This window comes from Corapipo altera, unplaced genomic scaffold, assembly GCF_003945725.1.
Source record: "Corapipo altera isolate COAL_440 unplaced genomic scaffold, ASM394572v1 58, whole genome shotgun sequence".
In the NCBI taxonomy this organism is placed as follows: domain Eukaryota; kingdom Metazoa; phylum Chordata; class Aves; order Passeriformes; family Pipridae; genus Corapipo; species Corapipo altera.
Window position 1 is genome coordinate 239,896 of NW_020884898.1, and position 15,596 is coordinate 255,491.

A 15,596-nucleotide genomic window follows, 5' to 3' on the forward strand; every position below is an offset into this window, starting at 1 on the left:
GTAACAGAAAATTAACATATGTAAGAGATCCAAAGGTAGCTTTAAAAAAAAAAACCCACCTCCTCAATGTTGAAAGATCAGTTCAAAGTTTACTGAAAGACCTTTAGAGACTGACATCAGATATCAACATAAATGAAATTCAGAAAACTGCAATTAACACAGCTTCTAATTCTGCCAGGTTGACCCTGTGAGCTGCTCCCTCAGCTAAAGTTACTGACAGAAGCATTTTGAGGTAAATCCATGTAAACTCACAGCTATGCCTCTGAGGAGGCATTTATAAGTTCAGCTCTTCCCTGCAACACTTTGAAGCATTCTGAATATACAGACCAGGCTAAACAATGACTATTCATAGGTCACAAAACCACATAACTCAGCAGTGTCATTAAGCATTTTCATTACCTGTGCACTTGGTCTTTAGCCACATCTCCTGACAAGAAACCACTTATGGCCAAGTTTAGTTGCAGTCAGAAAACAGGGCAGAGAATGCTTACTCATTTATTTAGAACTGAATGATTTGTGGAATAATAATTGCTTCATTAAGACAAACATAATTCATTTCATCACAAAGTCATTTTGTTTCCTAGCTGCCACTAATAAATCTAGTTCTGCATTGTCATTTCTATTTGTCAACTACAGCACTTACAGCTTCAAAATTTTCTTGGATAAACAATTATCTATCTGACAGCTTCTCAGAAGATAACTTTAAATTATTTGCCATAATCTCAAAGAAACCAAGACATTTGCTCTTGTCAACAGAGCACAAAGAAGCAGCACATCAGCTGCCTTAATTATTTACTTAGGAGTCTTGACAATAACACAGAGGTGAAAAAGCTCTAGTTTTTTTACTGCCTTCCCCTACTAATCACCATATTGCTTAAGGGGTTTTTTGTTTTTATGAGTTGATAAAGCTAGGTTAATGAGTGTGGACAACAAGGCAAAAAAGGCTAAGCAAAAGATAACCTGGGAAGCTTCTTAAATACCTAAATACCTAAAATATCTAGAGCTAGAATGACAGTTTGCACTTAGAGAGCAACAAACACGCTTCAGGATTCCAAGTAGGTCAACAAGCAGTAGTTCCTCTAGTAAGTGGTGCACTCCCATTCAAATGTCACAGTCTTGTGTTGTTTTAAAACAAAGAAAAAGTTACAACTGCCATGAGATCACTGAAGCATGATTCCCTGAAGGTGAGCTACCCAACAGCTTGAAAACCACCTCTGCATGACACAAAAAACAGCCAGAGACCAGAGATGCCCATCTTCAAGACAGATTGCAAAACTCTGAATATATGAACAGAGAGGAACTAATTTTAAGGGGACTTCTTACCCAACTGATTCTTCCTCATTAGAGCTGTGTCTGTCACGGTCCTTTTGCCTTCTTCCTTTTGTGGAAGGCTTTCTGTAGTTGGCACTTAATCTCCACTGAAACAAAACAAATAAAATTGGCAGGTTTCAAGATTCAGATTTCATCATAAATGTCATAATGGATAACACTAAAAAAATGGAAAAAATGGAACAATGCCAGACACAGAAACAATTTAACTGATCAAACAGAGCAGAGCCACAAAGAGCACATATAACAATTTTGAAAAGAATGGATCTGCTTCATTTAAAGCATCCACATACCACCTGATCTTCAATGGAACTTATTTCTCCTAAAAAATATGACAATACAAGACAATTCAATTGTTTCCCTATTTAAAGGATTATCACAAACAGGGATTTAAATATTAGGCCTGTTTTACATAATCACAAATACACAAATACTTTCTTTAATTCCATATATTTAACCCAATTATATTCCACACAAAGATATAAAATTCTGAGAAGGAAAAGGACTTTGAAGGTTTGGCACTGAGGTGGAAAAATTTAACAGCAAGACTTCATTTTTTTCCAAATTTTCTTACCTTCCCAGAAAGCACTTATATTTTCAAATTAAATAAATGAAGCTGCACCAAAACACAGTTATTGCTGCAATTCCCCAAACCTACCTCCCTCTGCCATTACCTCCCACTAATCTCTCCTTGTTTTTTTTAAATGTAAAATATAATAAAACCAAAGAGATGCCGGGAAATTATGCCAGTCAGGTTGAAAGCAAACATCTTCCTTTCTGTCTAATTGTGGGGTAAAAGGGCATCTGAAAAATTCATGCCCACACATTTTACAAACTTTAGTGCAAGTCTGGAATGTGCATCCCAAATTACCTTCTCCCTACCATAAGGGACTAACTCTAATGAAAAATACCCCCATTACTGAAAAATTTGGCAGCAAGAAATTGCCTTGAAGGTGCTCTGCCCTCTTCCTGCCTTCAAACATCATTTATTTCCTATCACTGGTGTCCATGCATGGTAGAGACCTATACATCCAAATCACTTAAAGCTGCACAAAGTTCCTCAAACAACACAGACCAAATTCTGATACCTCAGAGCAAGCTTTTCTTTTAAAGTAGAACATAAAAACTAGTCAGCATTTGAAGCACACAAAACCCTTTACCACATGGAAAAGTCTAAAATACATAGACACAGGTAGGAAAAATAAGAAATGGAAAATTAGACAACACACAGGAAATAAACAAAAAAAAGTACTTTTCCATTCATCCAGTGTAATCACTGTTTTTGCAGAGGCAGAGAGAAAGACAGAAAGAATTCCATGTAAGTGCTGTCTGGATCTGCCCAAGAGGCTGCTGCTTGTAACCACAGGAGACATTACCTCCAATTTCAGAACCTGGCTGTTATTGGATGCTCTGCTCACTTAAAGAATTAGCAGTATAGAATACAACCACACAGTGAGTCTCTATTGCAGTGTGCTCAAACGACCTGACCTACCAAGAGACCTAGGGGACATTATCACAGAAAAATTCCTAACTACCCTCACCAAGCTTTTAAAATTCCTCTGAAGATGAGCCTGTTTGTCCCGCCTCATGATTCTGAAAGCACTAAAACCTACAACAAACTCTTGATGCTGAGCTGAAGAAGATAAGAGTAGCAAAATATGTTTCCAACATTTGGCATTTTAAAAATGTTCATTGAATTTGGAACAGATTTATAGAGGTAAATATTTGCTTCTATATATGACTGAGATGATCAAGACAGTAATTTATGATAACTGTATTAAGACTAAAAGACTGTAAGAGTACTTACGGCATTTATTTCTGTATTAGCACCTAAAATTCTGTCAAAAGTGATACAGCACTTCATTTATTCTCTTAAAGTTTAAGATCTAAGCTATAAACAATAACTATCTGAAAACTCAACGTAAAAGTTATTTCCATATCATAACAAAAAGTTTACTATGTGATCTGAATATAACTTAAAGTTCAGAAATCAGAAGACAACTAAAAAAATTATTATATTTATCTTTAAATTAAAGACTTTTAAGACAGTTTCAAACTACACCTGAAGACCAACTCTGCTTTTCAATGATTTAGGCTGGAAACATGGCACTAAGACTTCCATTTCTGTAAATGTATGCCTGCAGGCAGATTTCAGACCTACACACCTGTCTCTCTCCAAGGCAGCACTTGGTATTAAAAAAGCCAGCGTCCAAACCAGAACCAAACCTCACTTACCATTCTCTTACACACTTTACACTCAGAAGAACTTCTCTTTACCTCTTTTAAAGGGTAGTCCCAATGGTGGGAGCCTGAGAGCCTTGCCAAAGGGGACTGAACTTGGACAGCCTCTGATTCGGTGTTTATTTTCTTCTTTGGTATACGAAACTGAAAACAGATGATGTTACACACATGATAAAACTAAATTACGCCCTGTTGCTATGAGCTGGCATTCTGCCATGTACAAAGTTTTCTTAACTGTCAGGCAAAACTAAGCTGTAAGGGGAAGCACTGATGTGTGACTTTAGTTTAAATGCATTCCTCACTGACGAGGAATTGATCCCAAATCATGAGTCACACCTCACGAGGAGCTAGTTTTAACACATGAACCATCTGACAAAGCTCTTCCTATTTTATTAACTTCACAACTTAGAACATGTGCCTAAAAGGTGACAACCAATGTACTGACAGTTTTCTTAGTTCACTCTGATTTGTTTACACTCCAGTTAAGTTGTTTCAGCTTAGAGAACAATAAAGAACAAAGAAAATAGCTGAATATCAAAACTGTCACACCAGGTTTGCTCTCACTAAACAAAAAATTCAGGATGAAGAACAATTACATCTTACAATAGTATTAGCATTGTGGTATGATAATTTAGAATCAACAGACTACAATGTACTGAAAGTGGTATAACCTATTGTCATTGCTAACCTTTGCAGAAATGGAACCAGCATTTGGAAAGTAATTACTGTCAGAGAAAACAGTAATCCATGGAAATTTGCCTATTTAGAAAAAAATATGTAGGAAATAAGGTTTGTTTACTGAAATTCAACCCAAAAATTATCAAACTAAATTCTTACTAGTTCGTCAAGACAAGGAAATAGGATGGCAGTTCCTATCAGTTAATTAAACCAGTTAAAATAATATCAACTGAAAGAATAAAAGTGCAAGCATTGCCTTTTCTCTCGGTATCCTGAGAAGCAAAACCTGACATTGCAAATACAACCAGATGAGAATGAATCAGAGAGGGAATGCAACATCTACATCTTTCAGATAACTGAGTCTGTCTCAGCCAGGAGAAAGCTGAAGCCACTCCATATGATGGCCGCTGTCAAGTGTACTCTGAACTTGATTTGCAAGCCACCAGGTGCCCCATGTTGTACCATGAAATTACAAGCAGGGATTCTAGAACAGCAGTGCTAACAACTTAATAATTAATACATCAACTACATCCATTAGCTCAGTAGGCAGTCCTTCAGACAGACCATACTGCAGCATGCTGCACCATAATGAGATAATACTTCAGTCCTTCAGTCTGAATCATGAGTGCTCTTATTCCTTCTCTACACTTCTTTGAAACAAAGATTAAGTTCTTTTGTAATCAGTACCTCAGACTGCTTTTGCCGGTCAAAGGCTGTAATAACAAATATGCCTTTGATAACAGATTCTTCAAATTACAAACTTAAAAAATAAATTATAAATGTTACGCACAGGCAACAACTTCTCATACAAGTACCTCCCTTCCTTTCCAATCAACATAAAAGTATTGAACGAGACATTTTCTTACTCAAGGACTTCTACAAGTAGAGTGTTTTAAATTTGTTTGGTTGGTTTTCTTTTAGAAGCGGCCTATAAACATGTTCATCAGTCAGAATGCATTCTTCTGATCTGCACTTTAATGGCCAGGTACAAATTTCTTACTTCAGAACTCCACCAGCTTCCTGACCAGAGATTTCTGTTATGAGATTGCTAAGAACACATAGTTATCTAGAATTTTAATATGCATTTAAAGGTGAAGAGGTTCAGATAATCTCTGTAATAACATAACAGATAACATTAACAACAGATAAGGTCAGACTCAGAAGATAAGAAGAGGCAGACAGACTGACAGAAAGGGATAAAAAGCACAAGATACGTTCATCAGCAACATTTCCAGCTCACCATACAGCATCTTCTCAATGCTCACACTCATTAAGAAGATGTCGGTTTGCAGTGTCCACAATTAAGTTACAGAACAAGCACAAAATGGAGAAATAAACAGAGTTCTAAATCTATGCTTAATGCAACCTATGCAGTTGCCTCACCTGTTCCCAAATAAAAGGTGACTAACTCAAGACATGTACGTGTATAGCACTCATCTAAACCAGCAGTACTTTCCTGAAGGTTGTCACCTGTAGGAATGCAAATTCTTCAGGACACTGCAGAGATAAGAGATCTTAGCAAGAAGTCTTGGGATTTAAACAAAAGCAATTTGAATTGTTTGCCTTCACTCCCTGACATTCTTGCATTATCTGAGATAAACAAACAGACTTCCAAATCCTGCAGTAAATCTCTTTATGGCCTTGCTTTGCACCATCAATCATTGTAACTGTAATGAAGAACTGCCTGCTCTCCTGTTTGATGAAAAACAGCTCTCTGTGTTTCCCTGACCCCTAACCCTGGCTATAAATGGAATGCCTGTCCCTCCTTCCCCAGACCCTATATATACACCTAAGATTGTAATCAATAAACGATTCAGTTTGTCCATGCAACCTGGATCTGTGCAAATTAAATCGCTACAGTCACCTGTAGGAACAAGGGTCAGAGAAAGTGCATAAACAAGGTGCTGGAAACAGCCTATTTCTACACAACTAGATAGTCCAGACCTTACCGGATCAAACCAGTTCCTGTGCCTACCATTTGTTTTCATCAGTACTTCCACTGCTAGAAAGTACTACTAATAGAGATATTTTAGAAAAAATAAACACTAGCAAATATTACACAGTTGTGCAGCTGCTCTACTTACTTGACCTCACTCTACTGACTCTAGTATTTTAGCCTAGGTCTTAAAATGCCCCTGAAAACACCCTGTTTCTGTGTAATCAAATGCTAAGCCTATCATGTATTAATACAGGTTCAACAGCAGACATTAGTATTGGTTGCTACCACAATAAACTGTCCAGCTTTTGCTGGACTGCTGAAGAATGGATTTGGTTATGCAAACATCAGAATGCCCTAGGATACTCACAGCCTCAAAATAAATTGTTGCAAATTGCTGTAATTTATAGCAAAACTTACACTGACATGACTTGAAGACGATGTTCTTCCTGACATGATTTTCTCTACTGGAAAAAGAAAAAGAAACAAAATAAACAAAAAATTTGTGGTTTACTGATTAAGAGGGAAGCAGGACCACAGCAGTAGGTACTACGAAAGAACAAGAAAATCTTTTTTGAGCAAACTAGGACAAAGAAAACACATTAATAAAATGGTTTGGGTTGGAAGGGACTTTTAAAAGATCAGCTACCCCCAGCCTTCCTACCATGGGCAGGGATATCTTTCACTTGGTCAGGTTGCTCAAAGCCCATGCAACCCGACCTTGAACACTTCCAGGGATGGGGCATCCACTGCTTCTCTGGGCAACCCACTCAAGCATCTCACCTCCCTCAGCACAAAAAAATTTCTTCCTCATGTCCAACCTACCCTCTTTCAGTTTAAGGCTATTGTCCCTTGTCCTGTCACTCCAAGCCTTAGTAAAAAGTAATTGACAGGCAAAATACAAGAGACACACACGCTTGGGCAAGGCTCTGGATTGTCAGCACTGATAGAACCATTAAAGAAATTGTCACAAGAATTTTATCTTTAGTGAAGCCATTTAATGATCAACTGTCCCCCCCCCAAGCACACAATTAATAACCATTTAACACTTTGATTATAGAGTGAAAAGGAGTCACAGAAGACATCTGTAGCACTGCAGGACAGGGGCTCTAAGAATAAATACTATTCAAGTATTCCTGGTGGTCTATAAACTTCATCAGTGGAAGGACACAGCTTCAGAGTTTTCAGCATCCATAGGTGTTTGTTCTCTTCATAAATACTCCGTATGACTCTGGCATAACGCTTTAAGTCTCTTAAGGAGCCCTTCAAGTTCAGGGACTTTCATTCACCTCAGCGGGTTTTTTCAATTTACAAGGCCAAGTCCCCCAGCGTGGGGAACAGCAACATCTACAGACTGACAGAAAAAAAGAAAACCCAAACTACTGCCTACTGTTCCGAAGAGGGAAAGCCGAATAGCGGCGGCCTCCTGACAGCTCGGTCGGGCAAAGGGACCACCCGGGGGCGGCACCGCCCGGGCTGTCACCGCAGGGACCGGCCTGGCTCCTGGTCCCGAACTCCCCTTCCTCAGCTCCCGATCTCCAATCCCCGCTTCCTTCGGCCCCCGACCCCGCACCGCCGGCTCCTCCCGCTAGGAAGGTAATGGGCTTCCCAGTGACAAACGCACAAGTGCCGAGAGCCTAGGCCGGCAATTCCACCTCTCCGCACTCCCTCCTCAGCCTTCTTCCCGAGGAGCAGCAACGCCGCCGCCGCCCTCCCTCCTCCGGTGCCCTCCGTCCGCCCGCCCTGCCCCGCCAGCTTCGCTCGCTCGCCTGAAACACCCCGGCCGGCGCCAGGCCCGCCGGGGCGCTGCCTGCCAGCCGTCCTCCCGCTTTACTCCCCGCTCCAGCGGCCGAGGGGCTGGGACCGGACGGCCCCACTCGGCACTCACCGCCGCGGCCGCCGCTGTTTACCCGGGCCCGCCGCCGCCTGCGCAGCTTCCCGGGGCACTTCCGGGCCGGGCACCGCCTCGCCCCGCCCCCCGGGGCCGGGCCGGGCACCGTGCTCCCCACACGCCGGGGCGCTGCCCCTCAGCCGCTCCGGGCTTTAGCTTTCGGGAGTTTAGCTCGGTGCTGAGCCGCCGGTGGGAGAAAACCTCATTGTTTTTAGAGAAGCAATCGAGAACCCACCCCGAGGCAGATTTAGATTCCCCCTCTCTAACCAGGTTTCCCTCAGCTGGCAGCCAGACCCCAGCAGGGGGTTAATCCCCTGCCGGAGGGCTCGGCTGCCTTATAAACCCGGCTGTGGCCACGGTTTGCAGCCGATGGCCTTGGAAATCCTCCTAACAGCCAAGAGGAGACAAAGATTTACTGGTTGGAATTTTTTTTTTTGGGGGGGGGGGTTTGGTTTTGCTGTCTTTTTTTTCAGAGCAGCTTCAGAATTGTAAGTTTTATGTGTGTAGCTTTCTGTTTTGTCCTCTTGGGTAGTGGGAAGTAAAACTGGTTTGGACAAGTGTTTAGTCTCACACTCGAGAGGTTTTAGCTTTAACTTAGGTGTAAATTACAAATGAAGGGTGTTAACCTGTAACTTGGAACTATCTTGAGTGCTTTAGGTGGCCCTAACTATCACCTGCTGATAGGTTTTAGAGGTATACACCCCAGTACATAAAGTAATGAAACCTGAAACTATGATGGGTTTATTTTCTTTCATGCAGAGGACTTGTCTACACTCCCAGAGAGAAAAAGATTTCCATCTATGATGATGACAGATTTTACAGGAGAGCATACGGTAATGTTGGGCTTTAATAAAGTGGTTTTAAAGAGAAAAAAACCCCGAATCTTTACAGATCTCATAAAGAGTAGCACTTACACTGCAGTAGTGTTTAGAATGAGCCAATTGCTGTAACAAACACTAGCTGAATTTACAGCTGAAGTATTTTACAATCCAAACAGAAATGTGGGAGGAAGGAAAAGAGTGGTTATTTTTTCTGTAAATGGCATTACTGTGCCTCTGGACTAATAAGTATATGATTCTAAGCTGCTATTCAGGTAAACTCTTAAGTGATAACCTAGTATAAATTGCCTCAAAACTTTTTATTTCACACCTTGAAGGCAATTTTAGGAAGGGAAGTCATACATACACCTCATGTAAAACTTTTTTCTTTTTTTTTATGTTTCTGCCTCCTGAAATCTTCAGAAACCTTTCACAGTGCTTTGTAAAGTAGATGTTCAATATTACATACACAGGGTTTAATTTGGAATCACATATCCTTGTTTTGGAACTGAAAAAGCAATGTTGTTGTTAGTAGCTGAAGTAAGGGAATAGTAACTTCCTGCTCATAGTAAGTTGGGAAATTAGTCTTCAACCTTTTAGGGAGAGAAAGGGATTGAGAAGTGATCCACAGCATGCCACTCTGTAAGGAAATAGCATTTATCTATTCATAATTGTTATAGAATGCTTCACCTTTGTCCAGAGACATCTTCCCTTAAAATATCTCCATTTTTCTCCCACTTCATCACTTGGGGACAACAACATGAATATGCATAGCTTCTTCCCTACTAAATATGATCTCTTTTCTATGAATTGCCCATAGTTCAGTAGTATAGCAAAAAGACTGTTCTCCCATCTCCTTTGTGTCTTTCGTGCCTTCCTGCAGAATGAAAAAAAACACCGATGAGCATGTGCACTTGCAATTTCTTTGTGCTGTTTCCTTTTCAAGAAACTGGCAAGACAGTAAATGGATTATGTGTCTTAGAATCTGATTTTTTTCCCCCCTTTTCTATATGTACTGATTACATGAGATAAAAAAGGAGAAGGTATCATTTTCTAGCCTGCTCTCTATTAATCAGAAGACAGGAATGATCCTGAAGTGAGGACTTAACATTATTAACCCAATGGAGATTGCTCAAAAAGAAAATGTATGTGGTGTTGCTATGTTGAAAAGCTAAAAACTTTTTAAAATTTGGATGTTTAAGGAATAATTTTCAATATGGTAATCAGTTTACTCAGGGAAACTTGCATTCCTTGAAAGCATTGGGCTCCAGCCCAAGTCTCTTACATGAAAATATTCAGATCACTTTTAGTCCTAGTAATTGGCTTTATCAGATGGTATAGTGAGTTTTAACACAGAAGGTGCTTTACTGTGTTCTAAAAACCTCTGTTAGTTCAGCAAGAAAAACTTAAAGGTATAGAGTAGCTTGTACCAAATAACTTGACAAATATAACTTAATGTAAAACATTAAAAAAAAAATAAATTACTGTGTCAGGACAAAACTCCTGAAACGGTAGGATTTTAACCACACCAAAGGTCATGCACTGTTTAGCATTCTACAGCCACTGACAGTCAGAGTAGATTGAAGAGTTATTAGGAAAATAGGACGTTAGGATAAATTTATATAATTCATATCAGTCATTGGAGATAATCTGAAACTAGAGACCTCAATCCAACCTCATGATAATTCCAACCTGCATGGATTTTGTTTTCTCCTGTTCCTGGATTCCAGTGGCTAGTTTATTCTGCCATCCATTCCTATCCATGTGGCAAGTGCTTGCAATGATGAATGAATAACCGGAGTGATGAGTAAAAAGCAAACACACACATGCATTATCTGTGCTAGTGTAGTTTGAAGGTAGAACATGGAGAGTGTGCTGGTACACAAGCAATGTGAAGGTTGAAGTCTTTAGTAAGTGCAGCTTGATTTTCTTTAAAAATTTAGGATCCAGTAAGATACTTGGGACTATTTCCAACTGACAAGGCATGTACTTCAAAGGCAGCCTTGAAACTCAGCAGAGTTTCAAGATAATGTCTAGGACACAGCACGATAGAAGAGCTGTTAAAATGAACAATGAACCAGGTACACAAACTTCCTCCTTAAGGCCTTTAATTCAAACTAGCTTAAAAAGATCTTTAAATAAACAAACTAGCTTACAAACTTTAACTAGCAAACTGAAATCAAGGCATAATAAAGGCAGATATGTTACTGCTGTTGGAAATTACCAACTGAAATCTCTTAAGAGATTTTACAAGCAGCTGGTTTACCAAGCTCACCAAGAGAGAGTCTGGATCAACAAGTATTTTCTTTGTAACTGCTTTTAAATCTGAATTCTAATACAGAGGCTGGAGGGGGGGGGGTTAGGCAGGTGTTGTATGGAGGTCTATCGCCACACTGACATAGTCTTCTTAATTTGTAGTGGTTACAAATACAGCATGAACTCAGCCTGAGGAAACTAATAGAAGGTTCAGAGTATCAAGAGGATCTGAAGTATGACTTCAATATAAAAGGGGAACTGAGGCATCTGGATACAAATGAGTCCTTTGTTTTCAATTATTACAAGAGCAGATTTGAGCAGAATCATAAACGCTATGAAGTTCTGGGACATTTTATTACCCAGTATGTTTATGAGCTCCTGGAGAGGGTCTGCATGCTACAGAAGGTTTATATTCCTACTGATGCTACAGAGGATGAACCAAGAAGTTTCTTTTTCATGAGCAAGAATGCACTAACAAGTTCCTCTAGCCTCATTATACTTCTTCAAGACCGTGGAGTTTTCTGTGCTGGACAGTGGGGGCAAAAGACAATTGTCAGTGATGGCCTGAGACATGGAACACAAATACCATTCATCAAAATGGCCCTTCAAAGCCACTGGGAAGTGATCGTACTGAATCCCAATGACAACTTTGCGGATCTGAAGACTGAAAAGCACCACTTTTCTACCAGGGAAGAAGCAGTTACTTTCACACAGTCTGTCTGGTGGATCCCCAAGAGGGGCAGCAGCAGCCCTGAGGAGCACACCATGTACGTGTGGGATCATTTCATTTCAAAGAGCGCAGCCAAGAACGTGGCCTTCGTTGCCCATGGCTACGGTGGCTTGGTGTTCGTTGATCTGCTGGTGCAGAGAACATGTGAGGTGATGAATAAAGTGTTCTCTGTGGCCTTCATTGACTCTGTGCACAACACACAGCACCAGACCAGGAACAATCCACAGATACAGGAATGGATACTGAAATGCTGCCGCGAGTGGGTGTCAAACAGTAAACCTCTAAATAAGACTGTGGACTTTCTCTTGAGAACAAATTGTCCCACTGTCTCTGCTGGAACGGAAAAGTGTGGTTTAGCACCCTCCTGCTGTCTCCATGCCATCTTTAAGTACCTGAAGAGCTCCCTGAAAGCTAAGACCGTAACAGCTTTTAGGCATTCACCTATTGCAACCAGAAGCAGGACAAAGAAGAAGAGAGCCAGTAAATAAAGGCACACTGGTTTGTTCTTGATAGTAGTCCCTTCCTTTCATAACTGCCTCTACACCTTTCAATCACCTAAGAACCTTCATCTCACTGTGGAGCAACTTAGAGTTCTAAGTTTTAAGCTAATTTGGTTTTTTTTTTTTTATTAAAAAACCACTAAAGTTAACTATTAGGAAAGAAATGCATTATTGAAAGCCTTAAGCCACAACCCTTTGGCTAGCTGTGAAATTTAAAGTTGAACACAATAAAGATGTTAAGGCATATCAACTCAAGTATATCATTTTTAAAAATAAACACTCTACAGTTATGGCTCTATAATCAGACTCAGCTAGTAGTAAACCACTTGCTTAAGTGCCTAGCTTCCTTAAAAGGACAAATCTGGAATAGAAAAAACATGTAAACAATCTGTTTCTTCCTCACTATGTACCATACATTGCTTAAAATCTTTCAAGAGCCAGAGCATCCACCTTCTTCCTGAAACATTTACTGTTAAGTTGAACAATACTTCAGGGAACTACATACTACCACCTTCCCTCCAGTCAGAGTTGGTGTGCCCCAAAGGATACAGTGAGCTAAAGTAATTTCCATTTAAAGCCAACTAGGCCTGTGAGAACACTGGACATGAGCTGCTGTAGAAATACAATACTCTAGCAGCCTGCAGTTACCAAACTAATGCAAAAGAATGACATTGCTGTTTCCACTCAGCTGTTTAATTTTACACAGAGGTGGGAAACAGTTTTTAAATGTACATACTCAAGGTTTGCAATGTATACAAGCAGAAGTTCAAATAATCTTTGAAGTGAATGTAAAGAAACCAGTTAATTCTGCTTGTGGGAATTAAGTGTTCAGTGGCTGCAAAAGAGCTTTGAAGGATGGCAAAACCTTCTCCTGCAAGTGTAGTAGTAGGTTCCCATCTCAGTCAAAAAAACTGTTGAACAGTAATACTCGAGAACAAGATCAACCTCCCTTTTGTGTTAATATCCATTTCGGATTTCAGTCATCGCTAATACTGTTGGAAGGAGCTTCTGTCCTGTTATCCAGCATGGGTAAAAGTGCAAAATTCCATTGGAAAGGCACAGTTAGTTGAATGCTCTGGAGAGCAAGGACAGCTTTTCTAATAAAGTAAGGTTTACTGTCATTATATGTGAATGAAAATGGTACAGAATAGACACCTAATAGACTTTACAGTGCCTTGGTTCACTTCAGAAGGTTGAGGATGCACACAACCTGCCTGTTCTATAGGGGCTGGTCAGCATGAAACTCAAAGAACAGTCACTTGTGTAAACTCTATGCAAGAACATGAAGCTTTATTTACGAGAAAAGCATGAGGTGACAGAATGTCTGTCTTCAGAAGGAGACCAATATGATCCTTCGGCATAAACACTCAAAACTGTCCCACCGCATCAGAGGTGAAGAAAAAGGGATCTAGAACATCATCCATTTCTGTAATTCTTTACCTCAGGTCAACCCATTAAATTCCTTGGTAGAGAAGGTCATATTTAGGAATGTTATTGGGATCAATAGGACTTCTCACAATGAGCTTTCCGCGCATTGCTCCACGGTAGATCACTTCAATCAGATCTATAAAGTCTTGCTTTGTTTTGAAGCTTCCTACAAATTTGGTATGATCTGGAGACCTAAATATAAGCATAAGATAAATGTAGAATTATAATGTTAAAGTGTTCAAAGCAAAAACACCTAAAGACATGAAAATATGTACGATGACGTGAGGGGTTCTGATCTGGTCGTGCTGAAAGAACAAACACCCTGGAATGGAACAACCAAACCAGGAATATACTGGGACCTCCAAAGCTCAAACAGGTGCAGTGTCACATCTCAGACTTTAACCATTTTTTTACTATTTTTGCACAGGCAGGCATATTTGACAGTCAACACCCACTTATTGCATCAGAGCGTATTTCAAAATGCTTCTCTATTTTACTTTCTTCTGGCTTCCCACAGAGTTCTCAGTGCAGATGCTGGTAACAACATTATAGGTTTTACACGTTCCCTTCCCATGGTAACAGAGAAAGACTGATTGTTCTTACAAACATAACAGAGAATGCCAGGTAGGATGACTCACCCATAGTCAACCTTTATGTGTTGTCCATTGAAGAAAAACACAGTAGATGGAATGTAACTGATGTCAAAATACTGGGTGTACACTGGGACCTTGTTCACATCCACCAGGTAAATGACTGCCATTTTACTTAGGTCATGAGCTGTTTTTGCAAGCTGAAGAGAGTGAGAAAAGTGCATGACAAATGTACTGAGACACAAGAAGAAAAGAGGCTGGCAAGCTTGATAAAGCCCATTTCTCTTATGTCTTATCAGTTTAAGCAGGGCTAGAATATCATGTCTTGTCTACCTCAAACACTTTTTACACCCAATACAATAATAACACAAACATTTACTTGCTTTTCAAACCTTTTTATGAATATAGTATAATTTCATTCTACATTTAATTGTCAACAAATTTTTCATGAGGCATCATACTAGCCAAAAGCAACATATGATATTCCCCTGTATGCAAGAGCTGTATTTGTGGAGTTCATAAAAAAAAAAAAAAAAAATTACACTTACAATATCATCGAGCTGCAGACAAACAGCATCACTATCTCTTCCAAAACGGAGAACCAAAACCTTCTCAGCCACACCTTTTATTGCCTGATCCACTTCCCTCTTCGAGGTCAGTTTGGGCAGCAGAAAACTCATCTCGACAGATCACCGCTTCCAGTTAAATCCCCACCTGACAGCTGGGGGGGAGGGTCGGGAAACAACAGAAAACCAGAACAAGGCACCATCAAACAACAACAACAACCACCTGAGATAAAAATAAACGAAAATTCTCCGCGGTATTAAATAAAAAAAGCTGGAAAAAGAAAAAGGGAGAGAGACTGGAGAGAGAGGGGGAGAGGGAGGGGGCAGACAAGGAGAGAGAGAAGGGAAATCACGGACCACCACGCCGAGCTGACAAACCCCTCGGCTCCCAGCGTTTGCCTCACGTCCCGGGGCCAGACCCTGCCCCGCATCAAGACCCCACCGCGCCCCCGGGATGGAACACGGAAAAGCTGGGATCACCGCACGCCGCAGGCCCCGCCGTGGGGACGAAGGGAGCCCGGAACGGTGGGCGCGCAGCCGCGGAGCACGGCGGAAGGACAGGGGCACGGCACCGCCATCGGGCCGGGCCCGCCGGGCGCAGGCGCAGTGAGGTGAGCCGGGATGGCGGCGTGG

The 15,596-nt window shown here is 40.7% G+C and overlaps 3 protein-coding genes across 19 annotated transcripts in view; 1 reads left to right on the plus strand and 2 right to left on the minus strand.

The window, feature by feature from the left end:
* SENP7 (SUMO specific peptidase 7) overlaps window positions 1-8,123 on the minus strand; it is a 37,706-nt gene extending 29,583 nt beyond the window's left edge. For 2 of the 7 annotated variants that reach the window (XM_027648578.1, XM_027648575.1), the window contains exons 1-4: window positions 8,073-8,123; window positions 6,605-6,651; window positions 3,607-3,714; window positions 1,324-1,418 (exon numbers count right to left, since the gene is read on the minus strand). In XM_027648578.1, the coding sequence (XP_027504379.1) occupies window positions 1,324-1,418; window positions 3,607-3,714; window positions 6,605-6,640 (239 nt within the window). In that variant the 5' untranslated portion in view covers window positions 6,641-6,651; window positions 8,073-8,123. Of the gene's footprint in view, window positions 1-1,323; window positions 1,419-3,606; window positions 3,715-6,604; window positions 6,652-7,953; window positions 8,047-8,072 lie in introns of those variants that run through there. The other 5 variants (XM_027648577.1, XM_027648576.1, XM_027648579.1 and 2 more) reach the window with 5 other exon arrangements.
* A 28-nt stretch (window positions 8,124-8,151) lies between these two features.
* Window positions 8,152-12,389, plus strand: LOC113949694 (putative protein FAM172B). 6 transcript variants are annotated; one of them, XM_027648588.1, is made up of 4 exons: window positions 8,152-8,493; window positions 8,837-8,908; window positions 10,837-10,974; window positions 11,312-12,389. In XM_027648588.1, the coding sequence occupies exons 3-4, from the start codon at window positions 10,966-10,968 to the stop codon at window positions 12,365-12,367; spliced, it is 1,065 nt and encodes a 354-aa protein (XP_027504389.1). In that variant the 5' UTR covers window positions 8,152-8,493; window positions 8,837-8,908; window positions 10,837-10,965; the 3' UTR covers window positions 12,368-12,389. The 6 variants fall into 6 exon arrangements, with proteins under 6 accessions (XP_027504389.1, XP_027504385.1, XP_027504386.1 ...); XM_027648589.1 differs by having other exon boundaries at window positions 8,184-8,264; XM_027648590.1 differs by having other exon boundaries at window positions 8,233-8,250.
* TXNL4B (thioredoxin like 4B) lies at window positions 8,921-15,558 on the minus strand. 6 transcript variants are annotated; one of them, XM_027648593.1, is made up of 5 exons: window positions 15,444-15,558; window positions 14,946-15,118; window positions 14,446-14,597; window positions 13,820-13,999; window positions 8,921-9,770 (listed from the first exon to the last, which is right to left on the minus strand). In XM_027648593.1, exons 2-4 carry the CDS (start codon window positions 15,075-15,077, stop codon window positions 13,834-13,836), a joined length of 450 nt encoding a protein of 149 aa, XP_027504394.1. In that variant the 5' UTR covers window positions 15,078-15,118; window positions 15,444-15,558; the 3' UTR covers window positions 8,921-9,770; window positions 13,820-13,833. The 6 variants fall into 6 exon arrangements, with proteins under 6 accessions (XP_027504394.1, XP_027504392.1, XP_027504396.1 ...); XM_027648591.1 differs by lacking the exon at window positions 8,921-9,770 and having other exon boundaries at window positions 13,644-13,999; XM_027648595.1 differs by lacking the exon at window positions 8,921-9,770 and having other exon boundaries at window positions 13,644-13,999; window positions 15,449-15,552.
* Window positions 15,559-15,596: the final 38 nt, after the last annotated feature.

Coding starts and splice junctions, on each gene's coding strand:
- TXNL4B (XM_027648593.1), bottom strand. CDS start 15,077: ATGAGTTTTCTGCTGCCCAAACTGACCTCGAAGAGGGAAGTGGATCAG. Junction 14,598..14,945: donor GTCTGCAGCTCGATGATATT/GTAAGTGTAATT, acceptor CACTCTCTTCAG/CTTGCAAAAACAGCTCATGA. Junction 14,000..14,445: donor CACATAAAGGTTGACTATGG/GTGAGTCATCCT, acceptor GCTTATATTTAG/GTCTCCAGATCATACCAAAT.
- LOC113949694 (XM_027648584.1), top strand. CDS start 8,876: ATGATGATGACAGATTTTACAGGAGAGCATACG. Junction 8,909..11,311: donor ATTTTACAGGAGAGCATACG/GTAATGTTGGGC, acceptor CTTAATTTGTAG/TGGTTACAAATACAGCATGA.